Genomic DNA, 25,495 nt, shown 5'->3' with positions numbered 1-25,495 from the left:
GAGGGAATGCCGGGGCTACCTGAAGTGAGAGAAATCAATATTCATAATACTGGGCTGTAAGCTGCCCAAGCGAAATATGAGATGCTGTTCCTCCAATTTGCATTTAGTCTCACTGACAATGGAGGAGACCGAGGACAGAAAGGTCTGTGTAGGAATGGGAAGGAGAATTAAAGTGTCCAGCAACCGGGAGATCAAGTTGGTTCACGCAGGCTGAGCTAAGGTGTTCCGCGAAACGATCGCCCAGTCTGCGTTTGGTCTCGGCGATGTATAAGAGTCCACATCTTGAACAACGGATACAGTAGATGAGGTAGGAGGAGGTGCCAGTGAACCTCTGCCTAACCTGAAAGGACTGTCGAGGTCCCTGGACAGAGTCGAGGGAGGAGGTATAGCGACAGGTGTTGCATCTTCTGCGGTTGCAGGGGAAGGAACCTGGGGAGGGGGAGGTTTGGGTGGGAAGGGATGTTAACCAGGGAGTTGTAGAGGGAACGGTCTCTGCAGAAGGCGGAAAGGGGTGGAGATGGGAAAATGTGGCTGGTGGTGGGATCCCGTTGGAGGTGGCGGAAATTTCAGAGGATTATGTGTTGTATGTGTCGGCTGATGGGGTGGAAGGTAAGGACTAGGGGGACTCTGTCTTTGTTGCGACTCGGGGGAGGGGGAGCAAGGGCAGAGCTGCGGAGTAGTGAGGAGACACGAGTGGGAGCTTCATCTATGATGGGAGAGGGGAACGCCCGTTCACTAAAGAATGAGGACATTATTTCGCTTGGACAGCTTACAGCCCAGTGGTATGAATAATGATTTCTCTCACTTCAGGTAGCCCTGGCATTCCCTCTCTCTCTATCCCTCCCCCACCCAAATCGCACTAGCTTCTCATTTTCACCCTACAAACAGCTTACAATGGCCTGTTTCCTTTATCATCGTTACTTTTTTGCATATCTTTCATGCATTGTTCTTTATCATGAATAAACGTTTTTAATGGACCATCTTTCTTTAAACTGATACTTGTTTAAATTAATGTTGAATATCCCCTATCTTTTCAAATTCACCAGAGCTCTGGTTCCTGTGCCTTTTTATTAACTGGGACTCTGTTTCCCAAACTCCTTTTACTAATTGAAGCTTTGTTCGTGCAGGATATTTTAGGAGGGCTAATAAGGGTAGAAGATGCATAGTGAATGATAGGACTAGGTTTAAGTTGAGGTTTATTATTGTCACATGCACTGAGGTACAGTCAAATGCTTTGTTTTGCACGCTATCCAATCAGATTGGATATACTGTACCTAATTACAATTAAGTCAAACTCAAGTCTATTAGATAGAGCAAAGTGGAAGATACAGAGTGCAGAATATAGTTGTCAGCATTGTAGCACAACAATTTCAGAGAATGAAGTCCAATGGTTGCAATGAGGGAGAGGAGAAACCTGGAGCTCTAACCTGTCTGGAGGTAAAATGGTTTAATTATCATTGTAAAATTCTCAACGTTGTAATGTATCAATTCCATGGACAAAGTCCAATATACTTCATACCATGTACAATATATAGGAAGTACTAAGGAACAAAGGGTCCCTGGTGTACAAATCCAAGGATCCCTGAAGGTAGAAGCACAGGTGTAATAACGGGGAAGGCATATGAAATATTTCCCTTCAGTAACTGGAGCAGAGTGTATGAGGAGGAGGTTACAGCATGATAATATAAAGCATTGGTGAGGCCACAGCAGGAATGTTGCATGGAGTTCCGCTCACCACACTGCTGAAGGACAAGATTGCACTGGAGAGGATGCAGGGAAGATTCACCAGGACGTTGCCTGGGATGGAGCGTTTCAGTTCCGAGGAGAGATTGTTTAGGCTGGGTTGTTTCCCCTGGAATAGTTTTGTTTCGTTTATTGTCACGTATATGGACATATGGTGCAAAGCTTTTTGTTGCGTGCTATCCAGTCAGCAGAAAGACTATACATGATTACAACTGAGCCAATCACAATGTACAGATACTGTACAGAATAAAGGGAATAATGTTCAGTGCAAGATAAAATTCAGTAAAATCCGATTAAAGATATTTCAAAAGTCTCCAATGAGGTAGATGGTAGGTCAGAACCATTCTCTAGTTGGTAATAGGATGGTTCAATTGCCTGATAACAGCCAAGAAGAAAATGCCCCTGAATCTGGAGGTGTGCGTTTTCACATTCTGTATCTCTCACCTGAAGTTAGAGGGGAGAAGAGGGAGTGTCAGGATGAAGCTCGTCCTTGATTGCCAAGTCAGCGTGGCGTGTAAATAAAGTCAATGGAAGGGAGGTTGGTTTATGTGATGGTCAGGGCTGCGCCCACAATTCTCTGCAATTTCCACAAGGAGAGATTATTTAAATTGGATTTATTTCCCCCGGAGTTGAGGAAACTTTATATCTTTCTTTGTTTCTATCATCAAATAAGAATGGGATGTGGTACCACTGGAGAATCTCGGCTGCTCGGGTTATTATATGGCCATCAGTTTCATTTACAGCTCTCATTAAAAGCTGCAAATCTGAAGCTCCATATCCAGCAGATGTACAGGGCCCATCACCATCTTAAGAAACAATGCAGTTGGAATGTCAGACCTGATAATGAAAGTCGGCTGAACCTTCAGTGCTGTTCGGGTGGCACTGGGACCACATTCAGATTTTATTTCTTCCCTCCAGGACCTGAACATGTAATCGAAGCTGACTCCTCAGTGCAATGTTCTGGGAAGGACAATTGCTGGAAGCCATTTCTTTCAGCTGAGAGGTTGAACTAATGCAGTTTCAGTTCCCATATAAGGAATTTAACAGCATGAAGCTGTTTGGGACAATATTCATCCTGCTACTAATGGAATTAAACATATTACCAGTAGGGCGGAACAGTGGAGCAGCAGTAGAGTTGCTGCCTTACAGCACCAGAGACCCAGATTTGATCCTGACTAAGGGTGCTGTCTACGGAGTTTGTATGTTCTTCCTGTGACCGTGTGAGTTTTCTCCGGTGCTCCAGTTTCCTCCCACACTCCAAAGACGTGCAGGTTTGTAGGTTAATTGGCTTCGATAAAATTGTAAATTATCTAGTGTGTGGGAAAGTATTATTGTACAGGGTGATCGCTGGTTGGTGCAGTCTCAGTGGGCCAATGGGCCTGTTTCCGCACTCTATCTCCTGCCTTTCTGTCATAGCCCTAGAGATATTCAGCATGGAAACAGGGCCTCATCCATGCCGACCAAGATGTCTATCTAGGCTGGTCCCACTTGAACTTGCAACTCTGGATTGCTGGTCCAGACCCATGGCTTGCTAGTGAAGTCACTTAACCATTATGAACATTTAAAAAAACTGCAGATGCAGAGAGCCAAAATGAAAATCAAAAATGCCGCAGTTGTTCTTTGTTCAGGAATAAGTATTGGGCAGGACATATGCAAAATACCTTGTTTTCCTGTCCAAGTTATGCTCTGGAATCTGCTACATCCACCTGAGAGGTTGTCTCAGGTTGTCTGAAAGCTGGCATCATAAGTAGAGCAACACTCAAGCAACACTGGAGTAGAGAGGAAGTCTGGATTTTGTATTAAGCTTCTAGAGTGAAATTTGAAGAGTTGACCTTCAGATGCAGCAGTTCCAGCCGACTACCCATTACATGCTATTTTGTGGGGAAAGATGTCAAAAGTGTGGGACTCACTGATAAAATTAATATAGTAACATCTCACAACCCTGTGATGCCATGATATACAAAGTGCTGTGCTTCCATTAATTATTTCTTGAATTTTAATTACTTGCTCAATGGGTGAAAATGATAGCTGAATTTCTTCATGAAGGAATGGAAATGGTCAGTCATTCTACTCATAGAGTCATAGAGCACTGAAACAGGCCCTTCGGCCCAACTTGCCCATGTTGACCATGATGCGCCATCTACGCTAGTCCCACCTGCCCGCATTTGGCCCATATCCCTCTTAACCTCTCCTATTCATGTACCTGTCATAATGTATTTTTTATACACAAATGATTGGGAAAACTTGTACACCCTTTAAATAGTATAATTCCAGCCAAGCAGGTTGAAAAACAGTATAATTTCAACATCTAAATTAAGTTGCCACCTAGATGATTGTCTATCCATGTCCTCCAAAGTTGCTGCCTGACCCGCTGGGTTTCTCCAGCACGTGGTGTCCTTTTATGTAAACCAGAATCTGCATTTCCTTCTGTATACCCAGATTACTTCTTAGGCAATCTTTCAGGACCAAGGATGGCTTGCTTCCACTTCAGCTGTATGGCATCTGAAGTGGTTAAATGCGGCCAATGAGCAAACCAGACTACCACAAATCGCCGACTGCATGGGTTTCCTCCGGATGCTCTGATTTCCTCCCATATCCTAAAGTCATGAGAGTTTGTAGGTTAATTGGCCTCTGTAAATTGCTCCTCGTGTGTAGGGAGTGGATAAGAAATTAAGATAACATAGAAGCAGTGTGAACGGGTGATCAATGGACAGCACGAACCTGGTTGGCCTGTTTGCATGCCGTATCACTAAAACTGGAACTAAAACACATAAGATTTAGACTGATGTTTGAATTCATGACCAACTCACCCAGGCAACTATGGCGTTAAGCAATGGTCTGTTTGGTCTATGTGCATAGAGCTCATTAGCTGTATTGTTGCCTGACACAACCCAGAGCATATTAGTTGTGGGTGGCAATGGCTTTTGAATTGCCAGGATTGCTGCTCCTATATCAACACATGGCTGCAACTTTCCTTGCTCCAGATGCCAAATTTCTGATACTGGTTCTGAGACTCTTAGTGAACAAGCTAAGAGGTAAACAATATTGAATGTCAAAGGCAGGTGGTAAAGCTGCTTATTAACATAAGATAATCACAATTAAAACTTCATTTTAAAGGACTTTTAAATGTAACAACACATGCATCGTTGAAAGCTGGCCATCATTTGAGATAACCAATTGTATTAAACTTAAATGAAAACTAAGTAAAAGAGCTGCTTTATTAACTGTTTCAGGAAAGAGTTCTTTGGATACATAAAGTACTGCAGGTGCTGGTTTACAAAAAAAAGCCACAAAGTGCTGGAATAACTAAGTGCAGGTCAGGCAGCATTTCTGGAGAACATTGATGTGATGTTTCGAGTCTAGACCCTTCTTACTGCAAAAGACGCCATGTGTCTTTTTCTTAATGTTTGGGATGTTATTTTCCTACATTTTGGAGCTGCTGATATACTGCTGGTGCACTGATATGAGTGGCATCAGCACGCACAACTAAACTAAACTAAAAATAAGACATCAGCGGAAACCACAATCAGAACACATCCATGTAGTGCATGACGTGGATCGCAGTGTGCCCTTTTGGTAGGTTTTTGATTTGACGTGAGACATAGGTAGAGTTGTATAGCATAGAAACAGCCCCTTCTGCCCAACTTGTCCCTGACAAGATATCCAAGATGCCACATTTATGCCAGACCCACCTCCCCACGGTTGCCCCATATCCCTCTAGACCTTTCCTATCATTGAAGCACCAGTCATTGAAGGCAAGCGTGCAGGTGCAGCAGGCAGTGAAGAAGGCGAATGGTATGTTGGCATTCATAGCAAGAGGATTTGAGTTTAGGAGCAGGGAGGTTCTACTGCAGTTGTACAGGGCATTGGTGAGACCGCACCTGGAGTATTGTGTGCAGTTTTGGTCTCCTAATCTGAGGAATGACGTTCTTGCTTAGAGGGAGTACAGAGAAGGTTCACCAGATTGATCCCTGGGATGGCGGGACTTTCATATGAAGAAAGACTGGATAGACTAGGCTTGTACTCGCTGGAATTTAGAAGACTGAGGGGGGATCTTATAGAAACATATAAAATTCTTAAGGGGTTGGAGAGGCTAGATGCGGGAAGATTGTTCCCGATGTTGGGGGAGTCCAGAACCAGGGGTCACAGCTTAAGGATAAGGGGGAAGTCTTTTAGGACCGAGATGAGAAAACATTTCTTCACACAGAGAGTGGTGAGTCTGTGGAATTCTCTGCCACAGAAGGTAGTTGAGGCCAGTTCATTAGCTATATTTAAGAGGGAGTTAGATGTGGCCCTTGTGTCTAAGGGGATCAGGGGGTATGGAGAGAAGGCAGGTACAGGTTACTGAGCTGGATGATCAGCCATGATCATATTGGATGGCGGTGCAGGCTCGAAGGGCCGAATGGCCTACTCCTGCACCTATTTTCTATGTTTCTATCATGTACCTGTCCAAATGTTTTTGAAATTTTGAAACAAGGAACTGCAGATGTGTGTTTACAAAAAAAAGACACAAAGTGCTGGAGTAACTCAACGGGTCAGGCAGCATCTTTGGAGAACATGGATAGATGATAGGGAAGAAGGATCCCGACCCGAAACGTCACTAATCCACGTTCTCCAGAGATGCAGCCTGACCCGCTGACTTATACCAGCAATTTGCACCGTCTTTTAAATAGTCATAAAGCATGGAAACAGGCCCTTCGGCCCAGAAATGGTGTTAAAGTACCTGCCTCAACGTCCTCCTCTGGTAGCTCATTCCATATATCATCCTCAACCGACATATATTCATCCTCAACCCACATGATCCAGTACATTTTTTACTTTTTATATTCTCTCCAACTTTTCTTCCCTGTATGCTTTTCCTAGTAGTCAAAGTACTACATCACATTCTGTTAAATATTTAATACTCTGCAGGGAACTTATGCCTAATCTTCTTGAATGCAGTGTCAGTCACTATTATCAGCAGTGAAAGCACGACCATCATTGCTGCAGTGTATAATTGAAATGCATGCTAATCGAGAATAAAAACCATTTGGCATTCAGTTGCGCACATCTTTTATCATAAAGTAACACAAAGGCACATACAAAAAAAGTTAAGTTTTATTTTAAAATAGAAACATTAACCTTGTTTTATCTTTGTCTAATTAAGCAGATCTGATTACGGATCAATCTTGAGGAAGTTTCAGAATATTGCAGTTACATTTTCCAAATTCTACACTAGTTGGCTATCTCTCAGACACAATATTCATAATAAATATGTGTTTTTAAAGGCGATGCATCTGTTTGATTAACACAGAGATTACATGGATACGGTCTGTTTGTCTTTTGCGTTAACTAGCTGCTATCCCGATTCCATGACGCCTGGAAAGGTTTCTAAAGAGCTCTCCTGCTTTGAAAAACGCTTTAAAAATATACGGAAGAACATGTGTCGAGTTGGTTTTCTGTAAGTCGTGTCCTCCATTACCTGGGAAGACCCTGTGCAGAGTAACTCAACAGGTCAGACTGCACTCTAGAGGGCATAGATAGGTAATTTTACGAGTCAGGACCCTTCTTTAGACTGTGCGCTGTTTAATTTCTGATACATTGCACAAACATCAACAATTATAATTGGAAATTATTATTTCAACCATTTTGAGCATGTATATAACCGAGCATAAATGCCACTTCTATAAGTTGATTTATGCCAAAGGAATCTTTAGACTTTAGAGATACATCGCCGAAACAGGCCATTCGGCCCACCGAAACGAATGTCAACCACCGATCATCCCATACACTAGCACTATCCTACACACCACGGACAATTTTGCAATTTTACTGAAGTGATGAACCTATGAATCTGTACATCTTTGGAATGTGGGGGGGAACCGGAGCACCCAGAGAAAACCCACACCATCACAGAGAGAACGTACAAACTCCATACAGATAGCACCCATGGTCAGGATTGAACCAGTGTCTCTGGCGCTGCACCACTGTGCCACCCTCTTTATTAGTATTATTTCAACTTTGGGCATATATAACCAGGCATGTGAAGTTTCTGTGGATTTCTGCGTTTTTTTCATCCATTTTCCGTGCTTTTTGCATGGTTTCCGCGTTTTTCACTTTGCCAAATAAACGGAAAAATTGGATTGAAAATAAGAAAGAAGAAAAAAAACAATGTATAAACTTGTAATGAACACTAGTTCCGCTAGAGGTCGATAGGAGTTCTGCGAGAAATCCCCCGCGCCCTGGAAGTCTTCCCGAAAATGTGGCACCCAGGCTGGGCAAGGCAGGCAATCTCGACCTCATCGGGACTTCCATGGCCAATTTGTCAATTCGGCTGCTAGAAGTCGCTAGAGGTTATGCGAGAAATCCCCCCGCCCTGGAACTCCCCGGAAATGTGGCACATAGGCTGGGCAAGACAGCCAATCTCGACCTCATTGGGACTTCCACCGCCGATCGGTGGGTTGAATTTGCAACCTGCGGCCGGCGCTCTGGAACTCCAGCCCAGCTGGAGCCAGCAAATCTATCCCCATAACCGACTTCCTTGGCCTGCTGGATAAACCAGCAAAGCTCTGGAACCAAGAGTGCCAGAAAATCAGTGGTGGAACTGTAATGAGTAAATATTAAATTTAAGTGCAAGATTATATAACTAAATTAATAAAGACAGGGTTAAAATATAAAACACAGCAGAAAAGCCAATTACCACCGTTTTGGGCTTATTATTAATTAATGTGCAAATTTACTTCAAAATGTTATTAGTGTACAGTGACATATTCACATTATTTTGTAATGTCTGTTTTTACCTTGAAATGCACTAAAAGAGGCTTGAAACTGGTAATTTTGTGTGTACATTTTTTCACCCCCATTGTACGCAAGCGCTCGGCTATTTTCCTCTTTTTTTTTAACCTCACTCACATGCCTGTATAACCTAGCAAAAATGCCACTTCTATGGGTTGGTTTATGCCAAAGGAATCAATTTCTTGAACTCTTGTTGGTTTTCTAAACCTAAGCATCTGCACTGCCATTCTCTGTTTGAAGTGTCCGACTATCCCTCTGGTTGTTCTTTAAGTCTGACTGACCTTGCAATGTTCCTGTTTTAAACAAAATCACATTGTTTCCAGTGTCCCACAGTTTTCTTCTCAATACGAAAGTGGCAAATCTAGCACCACTCCACGTTAGGAGAGAGAGAGATGATCTGAAACTGCGTGCCTGATAACCTGACCTCAATAACCAGGCAAATATTGTAATCCATTTTTAAGTAAACGATAATAAAAATTGAATCAGAATTGAAGTAGACAAAGTCAACATGGTTTTTGTAAGGGAAATCATATTTGATAAATCTCACAGTTTTTGAAATAACCCAATGGATATTTTCTCTCTGGATTTTCAAGGGCCTTTTCATCAGCTCTCATGGCACAGTTTTATTACATAAAGCGGGGTTCATAGAGTTGGAAGGGAGATAATATCACGGATAGATCACTCTACAAATGCTATTAGATTCCAATGGAACAGCAACATTTGGCTTATTTAACTGGGTGGCACGATGGCGCAGCAGTAGAGTTGCTGCCGTACAGCACCAGAGACTCAGCTTCTATCCTGACTATGGGTGCTGACTGTACGGAATTTGTACATTCTCCCCGTGACTGCATGTTTTCTCCGGGAGCTCAGGTTTCCTCCCACACTCCAAAGACTTATAGGCTTGTAGGTTAATTGGTTTTGGAAAAATTGTAAATTGTTCCTAGTGTATAGGATAGTGCTAGTGTGCAGGGATTGCTGGTCGGCGTAGACTCGGTGAGGTGAACGTCCTGCTTTCATGCTATATCTCTAAACTAAACGAGCAGCAGGGACTTCTGCCCACGAGTTGTCGAACGCACATCCTGAATTTATTAATCAATCAATTGTTAGCCCTATAGGCATGTAATTGCATGTAATTGCAAACCAAAAGAATGTGGAGAAGTGTAGAAGCAAGGAACTGCAGGTGCCGGATTACAAAAAAGACACAAAGTGCTGGAGTAACTCAACGGCTCAGGCATCATCTCTGGAGAACATTTCAGTTTTGTCCGTTCTTAAGACATTGTAGTTTGGGGGCGGGGGGGGGCGGAGATAGTTGGGACTGGACAAAGCATGGCAGGTGATAGGTGAGCACAGGCAAGAGGGGGGATCTTACTGAATTTTGTTTTTTTCATCAAGCACCATTTATATGAATATAAATAGGATGCAGAATAATATTTTTCTCAAACCACAAAAAAACTGCTGTTCTAGGAAATTGCATCACAGATTCTGAGATGGATCTAAAACCATGATTAGCCTTGTTCATTATCTATCCACCTACCTCGTGTAACTATTTTATGCCCGAATAATGCTCTTGTCCCTTTCTATATAATCAGAGAACCATGATTATTATGATATCTGAATAAAAATTATGGAAAGATATTGGAGTTTTTGCATTGTGGTGCCAAGAGAATTATTGTTAATAGTAAATTTAAATCAACTGCAGCAAGTCCATGACCTTTAAGAAACTGTTCCAGTTGTACGTGCACAAGTAATTGAATATTAATTTTATACTTTGACTGTACCACAGAGACAAGAGTTCTGACAAAGTCACTAAATTGAAACAAGCCTGAATATATAATAAGCTGCGATATTCTCTCATTTACACTAACTTTGAAATATATAGTCACTATTTGTAACAAGCCAAAAATTAAACCAGAATACAACACTCGCACATCTACTAACGGAATATGGAGACAAACTTGCCATTTGATTTTCATAGGCTTCTTATTTTGCTAAATTGCAATTGGAGATGTTACTGCATTCATGAATGAAGAAAATAAACAGAAGCGTAAGGCAGGTGCAAAACTGTGCTCAGCAGCATTTATTTTTTGGGTGCAAGCAAACTCTATTAGATTCCGAAACAATGTCCATGGAACAAACACACCGAATAACAGCACATGGCATACTGGGCACTAACCTTCCTCCAGCGGTACGCAAGGCAAACAGGTCATCATGCCATTCAATTGGGGTTCTATCCTCCAGTCAACACCTTCACAAATTCCCAAGCTAAACTATGTTCAACATATGGCACAGTGGCACGGCTGACAGACCCAGTGCATCATAGCGCCATAGACCCGGGTTCAATCCTGACCTTGGGTGCTGCCTGTACGGAATTTTCATGTTCTCCCTGTGACCACATGGGTTTCTTCTGAATGCTCACGTTTCCTCCCACATCTCAAAGTTGTGTGGGTTTGCAGGTTAATTGGCCGCTGTAAATTGCCCCTAGTGTGTAGGAGTGGATGAGAAAGTGGGGATAACACAAAACTAATGTCAATGGGTGATCAATGGTCGGCATGGACCTGATGGGCAGTAGGATCTGTTTCCATGGTGTATCTGTAAACTGAACACATAAGAAACACATCACCAGCATCTTGTAGAAGGATGATCAACTTATTTTGCCTGACATTTGTTGCATTTTCATTAGTTCACAGCCTGCGTTTAATACCTTCAATGCCCAGGCAACATAAAACAGTGCAGGAATAGGCCCTTTGGCCCACAATTAGGCAAGCTAAGTACTCATCTGGGCACTTCATAAATGCTTACAGTGACCCTCCTTCCATCACTCTCTCTGGTAGTATATTCCAGTTCTCACTACTCTGGGTGAAAAAAGGTCCTCCTCAGTTTCCCTCAAAATTTCTTCCCACTTAGGCCAAACTGTCTTCTATGTTTATTTACCACCCAACAAGGTGAATTGTTCAGATGCAACCTGTCCCTGTTGTACAAATCACCCCTACTCCCGAAGAGATTCCAATGATCCCAAACCTTGAAGCCCTCACCCTCATACCCTTTAGTTCTTGACCAATCCACCAGTGGAAACAATTTATTTCCAACTACTCTGCCGATACCATTCATGATTATAAATCCTATTACCAGACCTCATCTATTACTCCACGGCATTTCCAGTCTGTCCTCATAACTAAAGTCCCTGGAGTGATTTGGGTAAAATTCTTCTGCACCTTGTTTCAAATGATACAGGATCATTCAGCATGAAAAGCGGACCCTCACCCTATCAATCAAGCACCCACTACACTAATCTACATTCATTCGTCCTATTCTCCCCGTATACCCATCAACTCCCTCCATATCCTACCACTCACCCACACACAAGGGGCAATTTGCAGCAGTCAATTAACCCATCAACCCGCACGTTTTGGGGACGTGGGAGTAAAATGGAGTACCCGAGGGAAACCCACGCGGCCACAGGGAGAACATGCAAACTCCACACAGATAGCACCCTAGGGCAGGATTTAACCCAAATCGCTGAAGCTGTGACATTGTCCTTTTGTTCAATTTCCCAATGTTTTTTATGGTAGCCTGGTTTGGCAGTAATACTTATAACAGAGATGTTTTAATGCACCAGCAGTAGCTGAAATCCAATTTCAAGGTAAAAGAAATTTGTCTCCAATGTAACTAAAAAGCCAAAAACTGACAATGCTGGAAATATTCAGCAGATGAGACAGCATCTGTGGGGAGAGAAGGAAAGTTAGCATTTCTGGTTAATGACATTTAGTGTCATAGAATCATTCAGCATGGAAACAGGCTGATCGGCCCAACGTCCATGCCGACCAAGTTGCCCAATCTATACTAGTCCCACCTAAGGCCCATCCCTCTGAACCTTTCATATCCATGTACCTATCCAACTTCATCAGCACTTCCTGTTTTATTGACTTTAAAGTAGTCGAAACCCGTTTTCCATTATCCAAACCACATAAAAAAGGGAGTGATGGCTGTTGAGTGATTTTACTCACTGTCAAAAAATATTCAATGCAACTGTTGTCATTTGCTTTTGCTTTTTATAGTTGTATCAGTGATTAAATTTGGTACCATAATCATCAAAATTCAACAGGTTAAGAGGGTCCAGAAGAGGTTTATGAAAACGATCCTGGGGATGAGTGTTTGGTGGCTTTGGGCTGTACTTGCTGGAGTTTAGAAGGATGATGGGGACCTCATTGAAACTTACCAAATAGTGAAAGGCCTGGATAGAGTGGATGTGAACAGGATGTTTCTAGTAGTGGGTGAGTCTAAGACCAGAGGGCACAGCCTCAGAATAAAAGGACGAACCATTGGGAAGGAGGTGAGGAAGAATTTCTCTGGTCAAAGGGGTGAATCTGTGGAATTCATTGTCACAGATGGCTTTGGAGACCAAGTCATTGGGTATTTTTAAGGTGGAGATTAATTCAAGATTCAAGATAGCTTTATTTGTCATCCAAATTGGACAAAATTCAGTCACCCACAGTCCAACAATAAAAGCATTAAAATAGGCAGATTACACAATAAAGCATTAAAATAGGCAAATTACACAACCCTAAAAACACACAAAAAAAGAAACAGATTCTAAAATAGATTCTTGATTAGTAAAAGTGTCAAAAGTTCTGGGAAGAAGGTAGGAGAATGGGGTTGAAAGGGGAAGATAGATCAACCATGATTGAATGGTGGACTAGACTTGATGGACCGAATGGCCTAATTCTCCTCCAATGACTATGAAGTGGTAAGTTAATTTCTCACAAAGTTAAATTTAACTTGTACACTTCAGTGAAAATAACACCAGATGTAATGTACTGTCTCCATTAAACACTGCTGCCCTTGAGTTCAAGAAGAGAATATCACGGATTCCCTGATACATACAAATGTGAAAAACTCAGACTGTGGTGTACCTGTGCTTGTTCTATGTCATTGCAATGTTAAAATGCAGCTGTCTATCACTTTCATGGTTGCATATTCCTATGGTGCCTGGGGAGAATCAGAAACTCCTGTTATTATTTGCGTGGTGGCCACAGGTGGGCTACATCCATATTTTTTGACTGAATAAAATCACTCGCAATTTCCAGGCCTGATGCCCAGTTAATTCTTTGTTTGCTGGTTCAATGGTGTGAATCATAATGCTCCATTCTGTACTGTGCATGACTCATCTTCAAATCTATCGAGTTGTCTCTTCTAAGTGTCAGCTGAGATTTTAAAGACACTGATGCTGAAGAGAGGCTTATGATGAAGTTACATATCCAGTGCACTCTATAATAGGAATTAAAAGCTTTATAAATGAGATCTCATTGTAGGAATTCATTTTTTAGACGGACACAGAATACTAAGTTGAAACTGCAGTATAAATTAGGGGCTCTGCCTTCTCAAAGCTTATCATGTTTAGTTCAGTTTAGAGATACAGCATGGAAACAGGCCATTCGGCCCACCGAGTCTGCTCCGACTAGCGATCACCGCACACTAGCGTAATCCTAGACACTAAGGACAATTTTTCAACCGAAGCCAATTAACCTACAAACCTGTATGCCTTTGCAATGTGGGAGGAAACCTGAGCACCCGGGGAAAACCCACACAGTCACAGGAAGAACGTACAAACTCCATACAGCCAGAACCCGTTGTCTCTCGGATTGAACCTGGGTCTCTGGCGCTGCAAAGCAGCAACTCCACCTGCTGCATCACTATGCTCTTTCCTTTATCCCATTGGGCAATGATGACTGATTTAATGAAAATAATATTCATAATGTTGGCTCATAGATTGGACCAAAGCACCCTCTTCTTTTTAATCTGTCACTGTGTTTAGTTGATGACCATTAGAGAGTGTCTATGTTTATTGGTGCACAGCTATTATTTGAGCCAGTCAGAACTTGTGCCCTGACTCATACATTTTAAAAATGCTGGCAGGAAAAGGAGGAAGACTTGCATTAATGTGGTGCTTTTCGTAACCTTAGGACTTCCTTACATCGACTAAGGTATGCTCGAAGTAAAATAGTGAGCCAGACTATTGCTTCTTTCACCTGTTCATTATTGTAGTGCAGAAATGAACATGCATATTTATTCAGGATTTGCATGATGCCATATTGAGTTATCTAAAGTCGGAAAGGAGAATTGAACAAGTATTAATCCTCGTGGTGAAAACAAAAAACACAAAGTGCTGAAGTAACTCAACAGTTCAGGCAGCATCCCCGGAGAACATGGATAGGTGATGTTTTGTCCCCAGTGAGGGCATTGGAATTATCTATGGAGATATAAGTTCATGTCATAGGAACTGAATTAGTTTACTCCACCATTCAATCATGGTTGATCTATCTTTCCCTCTCAACTCCATTGTCCTGCCTTCTCCCCATAATTTTGACACCCTTACTTTCTTTGCTTTAAACATACCTAATGACTTGGCAATTAATGTTTCAAACACCTTCTCAGTTTGTGGGAATCATGGCCCTTGAAAACTCAGATTAGATTGCAGCTATCCACGAATAATGTTTCACAAATACGAAGTGCCACACTGCTCCTCTCATATTAAGTATTTGAGATTGCATTGAGAACCCTGAGCCTCTTTACTGTGACATGGCTTAAAAGGATTGCACTATGGGTGACACAGCTGGGAGAGCTGCTGCCCAGTCCATCATGGGTACTGACCACCCCACCATCAAAAGGATTTACAGGAGTTGCTGCCTCAAAAATGCAGCCAGCATCATCAAACACCTACACAACCCTGGCCACACTCTCATTTCACTCATAGAAGCCTGAAAGCTGTAATGTCCAGGTTCAGGAGTAGTTTCAGGATGCAACTAGAGCAGTTTCAAATGTTGAAAATTTCATAAACATTTGTATTTGAAGTTATGAAACATTTTATTAATAGGTAAAACTTTAATTGGGATAATAGTGAACCTCATCAGCATACTTACTCAATGAAACCTGTTCCTGAGGAGTCTTGACAGGATGGACATTCCTTTAGTGGGAAAATCCAGACGAAAGGACCACGGCCCCAGAATTATTTTGATGACTCATAACGCATTCATTCATGGCTGAAGGGTTGTATTACCTTGAAAGACCGATGGAATATGAAAGCAAAATCTCTCCTTTTAGGGGCTCTTTAGAAACTCTTCACAGGAACAAAAAGAATCATAGCTATCTTTATGGTTGATAATACAATGTACTTTTGCATTGACAAAGACACCGTCGTCTGTTTTAAACAGAATTGAATGGCAATAAAAGATTTTACTTATGTAATTTGAACGAAGTGGCTATGAATCAAGAACAGCAGTCTAGCAACCAGCCGAGAGCTACTGCTGAAATTAACAATCAATACTTCTACTGCAACGGTTTCTGATGATGGGAACATACTGGGGGTTCAGCATTGACATCCTGACTGGAATTCCTGACAAGAGCTCCAGTAATGTGAAGCTCTGAACACAATAACGATTTGAAATGACTCACTCGCTGAGAAATTGGTTTGCAGCATTTCTGGCATGCTGAAACGTTGTTTGGTTTAGAGATACATCGCAGAAACAGGCCCCTCGGCCCACCGAGTCCGTGCCGACCAGCAATCCCACACATTAACACTATCCTACACACACACTAAGGACAATTCATAATTTTACAGAAGCCAATTAACCTACAAATCTGTACATCTTTGGAATGTAGGAGGAGACCGGAGCACCCGGAGAAAATCCATGCGGTCACAGGGAGAATGTGCAAACTCTAAACAGACAGCACCCATAGTCAGGATTGAACCCGGTACCATAAGGCAGCAACTCTACTGCTGCGCTACTGTGCCGCCCTTAATGTTGTGAGAGGTGTACTGTGCAGAACAGTGTTGCTGAAACAGAATGGTGAAATTGGGGCACTCCTCCCTCTGTCATGCAGGATAGTTTATTTTAAAAATGGAGAAACAAGGAACTGCAGGTGCTGCTTTTGAAAAAGGACATTATGTTCTGGAGTAACTCAGCGAGTCAGGCAACATCTCTGGGGAACATGAGTAGGTGACATTTTGGGTCTGACGAAATGTCCCGATCCCGAAACACTGCCTATCCATGTTCTCCAGAGATGCTGCCTGACCTGCTGAGTCATTCTAGCACTTTGTGTCCTTTAGCATGCATTTTTCAAATGATAGTCAGAGTGGATTGCGTCTGCCCATCGAAGATGCTTTCAAATAGTGAGTGCCTTGCTGCTCTGCTGCAAGTTAAAAGACAAAGATTTTTAATTTATACTTCATGCTGACTCGGCAAGGTCACTATCCTGATCAAGGACAGATATATAAATAGGAAGGGTTTAGGGTGATATGGGTCAAACAGGTAGTTCAGCCTGTCAAAGTGTTGAGCTTTGTGATCAGCGGTACGACCAGTGCATTGGATTTCCACTGAGGAAACTAGAACATGTGAACCATTTAGAAAGTGCAGGGTAACAGTTGATGGGAAGTGAAATGGCTGGAGCGCTTAGTTGCTTATCATGATATTCAGTATCTACAGGACTTGGACTTCAATGTGAAGGTTACTGTTAAGAGGTTTCATATGATATAAAAACTGGCAGCGGATTAAAAGTGAGGAAGAAAGTTTTGGATTGGAAGGAATTAGCAATGGACTTCTTATAGACAATAGGTGCAGGAGGAGGCCATTCGGCCCTTCGAGCCAGCACTGCCATTCAATGTGATCATGGCTGATCATTCTCAATCAGTACCCCGTTCCTGCCTTCTCCCCATACCCCCTGACTCCGCTATCCTTAAGAGCTCTATCTAGCTCTCTCTTGAATGCATTCAGAGAATTGGCCTCCACTGCCTTCTGAGGCAGAGAATTCCTCAGATTCACAACTCTCTGACTGAAAAAGTTTTTCCTCATCTCAGTTCTAAATGGCCTACCCCTTATTCTTAAACTGTGGCTGTAGGTTAAGTACAGAATGCAGTGAAACAACCCACTCAGACCATATGCAAGAGTCGCCAGGTATGGTGTCATTTTCATAGTCCATGCTACAGCTGGCCATAAAGGCTCGGTGCCGCCACCTGGATCGCCAGCGATCCCTCGTTCTCTCCTTGTCGGGCCTTCAGTCTTCATCCTTCAGTCTTGTGCCATCGTTCCCCGGGGCAGCACCTCCAGCAGCCAACCTTGAGGATGCAGAAGGTAAGACCCTCCCTCAGTTCTCTTACCAGCCATTTGTTCCAGCATCCACCACCGTCGCCGACTGTCTCCACCCTCCGGTTCCCAGTCTTCGGGGCGAACAGGAGACGATCTTCAGACCCATTCCAGGCAACCTCCTCAGGTTTCGCGGTGGGCGAGACCGACCTGTTGTCTATCGAGGTTTGGCAGCAGCCTACGGCCCTCTGGGACCTATCCATGTTCTACAGAGATGATGCCTGGCCCACTGAGCTACTCCAGCACTTTGTGTATCTTCTGGGTTACTGAACATTGTGATCCTAAAATCCAGCCATTGCTCCCTCAATCCGATTAATCTGTCAGAGGTGTAAATTAACTCTTCAATCTGACACCACTCAAGCAGCAAGTGATGATATTAATTTGCACTACATATTTTATTGAATTAGCCATTATTTAAATTTATTCATCATCCCACTTTGATGAAGTTGTTGTTGTATTTTTAGTGAGCCTCAATTAGTTCAGCTCTGCTTTAATCAGATTTTCCATTTACATGAACAAAGTAAGGGAACGGGCAGCAGAAGCTTGCCAAGCCTTGTCAAGTGTCAGTTGCTGACAAACATATGACATGGATTTTTCAATAAGAGCTTTGGGAAAGCAATCAATGTCACCATAATTATGCAGTACATCAGAGAGCAACTTCGAACATTTGCACATGCCAAAGGTTCTCTTGTCTTGGTCTTCCATAGTCTTTGCCAAGTTAATAGCTGTTGAGAGTCTGTATTAAATAGTTTTGTTTATTATCACGTGTACCAAGGTACAGTGAAAAGCTTTTGTTGCGTGCTAAATCAGCGGAATGACCATCCATGATTACAGTCAAACCGTTCACAGTGTACAGATACAGGTTAATGGGAATAACGTTTAGTGCAAGATAAAATCCAGTAAAGTCTGATTAAAGATGGTCGGAGGGTCTTCAATGAGGTAGATAGCAGCTCAGCACCACTCTCTAGCTGATGACAAGATGGTTCAGTTGCCTGATAACAGCTGGGAAAAACCTGTCCCTGAATCTGGAGGTGTGCGTTTTCACACTTCTGTACCTCTTGCCTGATGGGAGAGGGGATAAGAGGGCATGACCAGGGTGAGATTATGTTGGTGGCCTTGCCGAGGCAGCTTGAAGTGTAAAATAATATGTTTAAGGGGAGGAACATAAAATAACTTCATAAACCTATAACGTAATCTCATCTACTGTATCCGCTGTTCCAGGTGTGGACTCCGATATATCGGCGCGTCCAAATGCAGACTCGGCGATCGTTTCGCTGAACGTCTTCGCTCAGTCCGCCTAGGCCTAGGCGATCTACCGATTGCTAAACACCTTAACTCCCCCTCCAATTCCCATACTGACCTTTCTGTCGTGGCCCATCTCCACTGTCAGACTGAGGCCAAATGAAAATTGGAGGAACAGCGCCTCATATTTCGCTTGGGCAGCTTACAACCCAGCGGTATGAATATTGATTTTTCTAACTTCAAGTAACCCTTGCTATCCCTCTCTCTCTGTCCCTCCCCTGCCCTAGTTCTCTGACTAGTTTCACTGTCCTGATTAATTTTACTGTTTGTATGCCTCGTTATCACCTTCACCTCAGCCAACAATGAATCATTCTACATTTCCTTGAGCATTGTCTGCTTTGATCTGTCGTTTTTACATCTTACCCTTCCATGTCTTTTGTTTCCCTCTTCCTTAAGTCTCAGTCTGAAGAAGGTCTCGACCCGAAACGTCACCCATTCCTTCTCTCCAGAGATGCTGCCTGCCCCGCTAGTTACTTCAGCATTTTGTGTCTATTTTAGGTAAACCATCATCTGCAATTCTTCCTACACATTATCTAACCTGTTTGGAAAGCATGCAAAGCAAAGCTTTTCACTATACCTCAGTACACCTGACAATAATAAACATGAAACTAAATCTTTGAAAATTGTTCAGTGAGATAAAGTTCTAGGTACATGTTTGTTTGGAGCTGATTCTCATGCTCCCTTCTAAGCAAGCAGCACTGCCAGGGGAACTCTCAAACTGTTTGGTGGCACAGTGGCGTAGTAGTAGAGTTGCTGCCTTACCACACCTGGGTTCGATCCTGACCTCGGGTGCTGTCTGTATGAAGTTTGTACGTTCTTCCTGTGACCACGTGTGTTTTCTCCGGGTGCTCCTGTTTCCTCCCACATTCCAGAGATGTGCAGGTTTGTAGGTTAATTGGTTTCTGTGAATTGGCCCGAATGTGCAGGATAGAACTAGTGTACTTACTGGTGATTGTTGTTCAGCGTGGACTCGGTGGGCCGAGCTGCCTGTTTCCACTGTATCTCTAAACTTAAACCTAAACTGTTGTCCAGTCTCACAATGGAGTAGATTTGCTGTTCATGCTACACTTTGTTTTGTTTTTCATTGATTCTGTCATGCATTATGAACAAAAGTCAATGGATTTGTTACAGTTGATTTAATTTCCTGTGAATACATTTGTGGAAATACAGACCAGACATTGATGATGGAATAGTATTATTTGGCATAATGCGAATTGGCCATTGATGGCTTGTGATTGCTGCGTATCAAATCGATTGGGGAAACAACTGAAAATAATTGTTCTAACCACTAAGGGTGTTCCTATTAATGTCAAAATGCAAGAGTAGATATATTGTCATTGTTCGGTAAACTTTTTAAAAAATTTGTTTTGCTTTATCGCCTTCTTCATCTAGTGTAAATTACAAACTGACAAGCAAAATTCAGCAGCAATAATAAACGGTCTGACAATGAGTCATTGTAATCAGACTGTTAAAAGTGATGGAGATAATGGACCAAGTCAGGAAATGACAGACTGGATGTTCCGAGCATGCACAAAGAGAACTATAAAAACAGACTGTATATGTAAATACATGTGTATCTATGTACCTAGCATACATGGTAGTATGGAATATATAGTGCAGTATACAGAGTATACGGAGTATATGGTAGTATGGAGTATTTCGAAAAGTAGAAATGCAGCGTATGGTGGTATTGGGTATAGACAATAGACAATAGACAATAGGTGCAGGAGGAGGCCATTCGGCCCTTCGAGCCAACACCGCCATTCAATGTGATCATGGCTGATCATTCTCAATCAGTACCCCGTTCCTGCCTTCTCCCCATAAGCCCTGACACCCGTACTAAACAAGAATCTATCTGCCTTAAAAATATCCATTGACTTGGCCTCCAAGTGTAGTATGGAGTGTATGTATATATTTAGATAGATAGATAGATAGATAGATAGATAGATAGATAGATAGATAGATAGATAGATAGATAGATAGATAGATAGATAGATAGATAGATAGATGGATGGATGGATGGATGGATGGATGGATGGATGGATGGATGGATGGACGGACAGACAGACACATACAAACATTTATATATGACTTAGTTGTGTATTTATCTACATTTGCTGATGATTAAAAAAAAGTCTGATGATGGAAAGTAAGGTGAGGACAAAGGAATATGAACAGGTTAAGCAGTGGGCATAAAGATGGGTAATGTTATATTATGAAACAAAATACAAAGTGCTGGAGTAACTCCACAGGTCAGGCAGCATCTCCGGAGAATGACGTTTCGAGTTGGGACACTTCTTCATATTATAGGTGAAAATGTATGGTTATTTTTATAACCTTACGAATCACGAATAGAAAAGCATAATATTATTTAAAAGCAAAACACAAAGTGCTGGAAGAACTCAGCAGGTCAGGGAATGGACAGACGTTTTCAGGTCAGGACCCAAAATCTCCTCAAAGGATCTGCGTTTTTTTTGTCTTTCATTTAAAAGATACAAGACTTGTGAACGGAGTGTTGAGAGACATCAGGGTTTTATTAAGGTCTACTTTTAGACTTCAGACTTTAGAAATACAGCAATGAAGCAGGCCCTTCGACCCACCGAGTCCGCGCTGACCAGCGATCACCCCATACACTAGCACTATCCAATACATCAGGGAAAATTTACAATTCTTTTACCGAAGCCAATTATCCTACAAACCTATACTCTTTGGAGTGTGTGAGGAAACGGTAGCACCCAGAGAAAACCCACACAGGCACAGGGATAAGGTACAAACTCCTTACAGACAGCACCCATAGTCAGGATCTAACCCGGGTCTCATGCGCTGTGAGGCAGCAACTATGAGAGCACCACCGTGCTTCTGTACCGACCTCCTGTGATGTAGAAAAATGAGATGTTACCTCATTGAAACATCGAGGATAGTGAGAGGGCATGAAGGGTCAGAATTAAGGCTTTCCTATTGGCGATTGAGAGGAGGAGGAATTTCTTCTCACAGAGAAATGTAAATCTTATAGTGGTGTTTAAGAGACGTTTAGATACGCGCATGAATATGCATGGAATAGAGGGATATATTGATTATGTGCAGACAGATGAGAAAAGTTTGTCTTGGCATCATGTTTGGCACAAACATTGTGGGCTGAAGGGGATGTTCCTGTGCTGTACTGTTCTATGTTTTATGGTCTATAGTCATGATACAGGTAGATACATTTTTAAATCGCAGGAGGTTTGAGGAGAATAAGAAAGGGTAAATTAGGCCATCATCAGATCAGGCATGATGTTACTGAATGCTGGAGTACAGTTAAGGACCCATCCAGCTGACCTCTGCTTCCATTTTTCACGTTCGGTCAAACTATCAATGGGGTATTCAGGGAGTTAATTGATCCATGTACTCGTAGATTGGACGTGACAACTCACGGGAAAGCGGGGCCTTCATTTATTTCTACTCGATGTCAGTAACTGTATTGGGACCTTTCCTTCCAAATTCCGTAGCAGTGGATCATGTGCAGACAGATGGTGAAGCAGTGGAAACATAGTGACCTCATGGTGTGCTTCACTTAAATGCCTTGCTGCTCCAATTACTGTCCCAAAGATAGGATGGTTGCCAGAATTGCATTGGAGGTCAACCTTCCATTCCAAGTAATTGCAGCAAAGTTACAGAGACAACCCTGCTTATGAACCCAGGTTGTTTGCTCTGAAATACCTCAGAACATAAAACATTAAACAAGATCAGGCCCTTCGGCCCACAATGTCTGTGCTGAACATGATGCCATGCCAAGACCATCTCTTATCTACCTGCACATCATCCACATCCCTCCATTCCATGCATTTCCATATACCTATCCAAAAGCCTCTTAGACGCCACTATTGTATCTGTCTCAGCCACCAACCCTGACAGCGCATTCTGGACACCCGCCACCCTCTCTGTAAAAACGTTGCCACGCACATCTCCTTTAAACTTTACCCCTCTTACCTAAAAGCTGTGCCCTCTATAATTCAATGTTTCTATCCTGGGAAAAAGGTTCTGACTGTCTACTCTATCTATGCCTCTTGTAATTTTATATTAGTAATTAGTTAATGAATTAATTCGTGACATTCATTAACTAAACTAAACTTTAAACTGTTTGCGGTAATAGAGGATATTTATTATCACTTTGGAGGTGATATTAAGGTGATATCAAGGAGGTGATATTAATGAGATGATATTAAGGGTGATATTAAGGCTGATATTAGGAGGTGATACGAGTACCAGTGACAATTGACCTACAATATCGCCTAGGAGTTTTGTATTTGTTTTAAGTCCATCTTGTTCCTATCTTTCGTCCTAAGACTAAACTACGAGAAGGTTTGGCAAGATGCCACAGGTACGTTAAAGAAGTGGACACAGTTGGGAAAGCAATTATTAAATTCAGAGAAAATACATCCTTGTATAAGGTCAAGTCACCTAACAACAAAACTTACAGCCTAGTACGAATGCCGTCTTCTGAGGCTGTAATGGAACATGTTTAGAAACATCGAGAGCAATTTTCCAAAACATTTATTACCTTTTTGTCACTTTGATTTTTGCTTCTTCCAAGACGGTGCAGGAAGGAGAGCGGAGTAAGTGTATGCATGTGGTACTCTGGACATCATAAGGTGTGGGCAAGCCTTAATTAAATAATTTTTAATTTAGAGATACAGCATGGAAACAGACCCTTTGGCCCATTGAGTCCACACTGACCATCGATCACCCGTTCACATTAGTTCTCTGTTATCCCACTTTCTCATCCAATCCCTACACACCAAGGACACTTTACAGAAGCCAATTGACCTACAAATCCGCTCATCTTAAGGATGTGGGAGGATACCAGAGCACCCGGAGGAAACCCGTGTGGTCCCAGGAAGAACGTGCAAACTCCACATAGACAGCACCCAAAGTCAGGATTGAACCCAGATCACTGGCGCTGTGCACGTATTAGAAACTGTACTTGAATTGCCTCGTACAATAAAATAGTAGCAGCAGAAGAGAGGGAGGCAATTAATTGTCACGGTCAATTCTACGTTGGATGCTGACAAAAAGATTGGACATATTATTCAAGTATATTGGGCAGCACAGTGGCGCAGTTGGTAGAACTGCTGCCTCACAGTGGCAGAGACCCAGGTTCAATCCTGACCTCGGCTGCTATCTGTGTGGAGTTCACTCTGTGACCATGTGAGTCTCTTCCGGGTTCCTCCTGCGCCCCAAAGACGTGCATGTTTGTAAGTTAATTGGCCTCTGAAAATTGCTCCGAGTGTGTAGGGAGTGGATGAGTAAATAGGATAGCATAGAACTAGTGTGAATGGGTGGTCGGCATGGGCTTGGTGGGCGGAAGGGCCTGTTTCCATGCTGTATCTCTAAACTAAACTAAACAAAACTAAGAAATATTATTAATTAAAGAAGCCCTCTTTTCCCAAGCACTCTTACATCCAGCACCACCCACAACTTCCACCTTCCAGATCTGGTTTCTATCAGGCAGGAGGAATTTAAGCATTGCCAGTTAATTGTTAAGATTCGGCACATCCTGTCAGCTATCTGATTAATTGGTATTACGCATTTCTCATCATTTTCAGGCAGAACTTGATGTATCTTCCTTTGAAAACGTCTTCTTCCTATTTTGGATTCTGGAGCAGATTTTGCAGCAGAGAAAGCCAGCAGGTAGTGGAACGGCTGCGGAGAATGTAATGGAGCTGGAGAGACTTCAGCAGAGGTTAGACCAGACAGTGCTTCATCTATCAAGTGATTTCCCATTGTTTACAGTGTACCTCTGGAGACTGGCAGGTCTGTTCACTGTTACTTCACAGCAGAATAACAACTAAAGTGCAGTTCCATCTTTCAACAGACTCTCAAATCCTCATCACTAACGGTCGCTGATTGCTCCATTTGCTAATTTTTAAAATTTACTGTTTATAATGTCCTCTGGAAATGTTCAGATGTAGTGACATACAAAAGAAAATCAGGAAGAATATCCTTGTGTTGCAAAGAGTAATAAAGAATTTTACATCTCCTCACCACAGGCCTAGAGTGAATTGTCGTTCCGTTTCTGAAACTGTGGCAAAAGACTGACGTCTTTACCCTACTGATACAAACCCCTTTCATTTCAATCCAAATTAATCTGTAGGAAAGAAAGGGCATTCAAGGAATGCATGACAACTTTACTCTCATAACCACAAATGAATTTGATGCATCTATGTATAGAAATAAAACCTTACATTTTATCCAACACTTGCTTAGAAGCACAAGGACACAGATAAATATTTATTTTACACTATCCTTTGTAAGTTTAAAAGGACAGTGTCGAAGGTAAACATGTCATGACAGAAAATATTATTCCTCATTTGCTTCGATATATGACACAGAGGTTGAAATTAGTTTGCTGCTTTTGATCCTGAATGGGGAATCTTTCACCATGTGCATTCATCTCAGTTTTAAGAGACTAAACCAGTATTGGAATAATGCACACTGCAGGTACATGGAAGCTGCAATTTCATAGAACATAGAACAGTACAGTACAGCACAGGAACAGG

General features: G+C 42.3%; 1 protein-coding gene across 1 annotated transcript in view; it reads left to right on the top strand.

Moving 5' to 3' along the window:
• The window catches only part of mei4 (meiosis-specific, MEI4 homolog (S. cerevisiae)), a 112,246-nt gene extending 87,340 nt beyond the window's left edge, over positions 1-24,906 (top strand). The window contains exon 5 of the mRNA XM_078405970.1: positions 24,542-24,906. Coding sequence (XP_078262096.1) covers positions 24,542-24,787 — 246 coding nt within the window. The 3' untranslated portion in view covers positions 24,788-24,906. The remainder of the gene's footprint in view (positions 1-24,541) is intronic.
• Positions 24,907-25,495: the final 589 nt, after the last annotated feature.

Source organism: Rhinoraja longicauda, chromosome 9 (genome assembly GCF_053455715.1).
Source record: "Rhinoraja longicauda isolate Sanriku21f chromosome 9, sRhiLon1.1, whole genome shotgun sequence".
Classification (NCBI taxonomy): domain Eukaryota; kingdom Metazoa; phylum Chordata; class Chondrichthyes; order Rajiformes; family Arhynchobatidae; genus Rhinoraja; species Rhinoraja longicauda.
The sequence above is the reverse complement of the archived record's forward strand: the minus strand, read 5'-3'. Positions and strand labels throughout refer to the sequence as shown.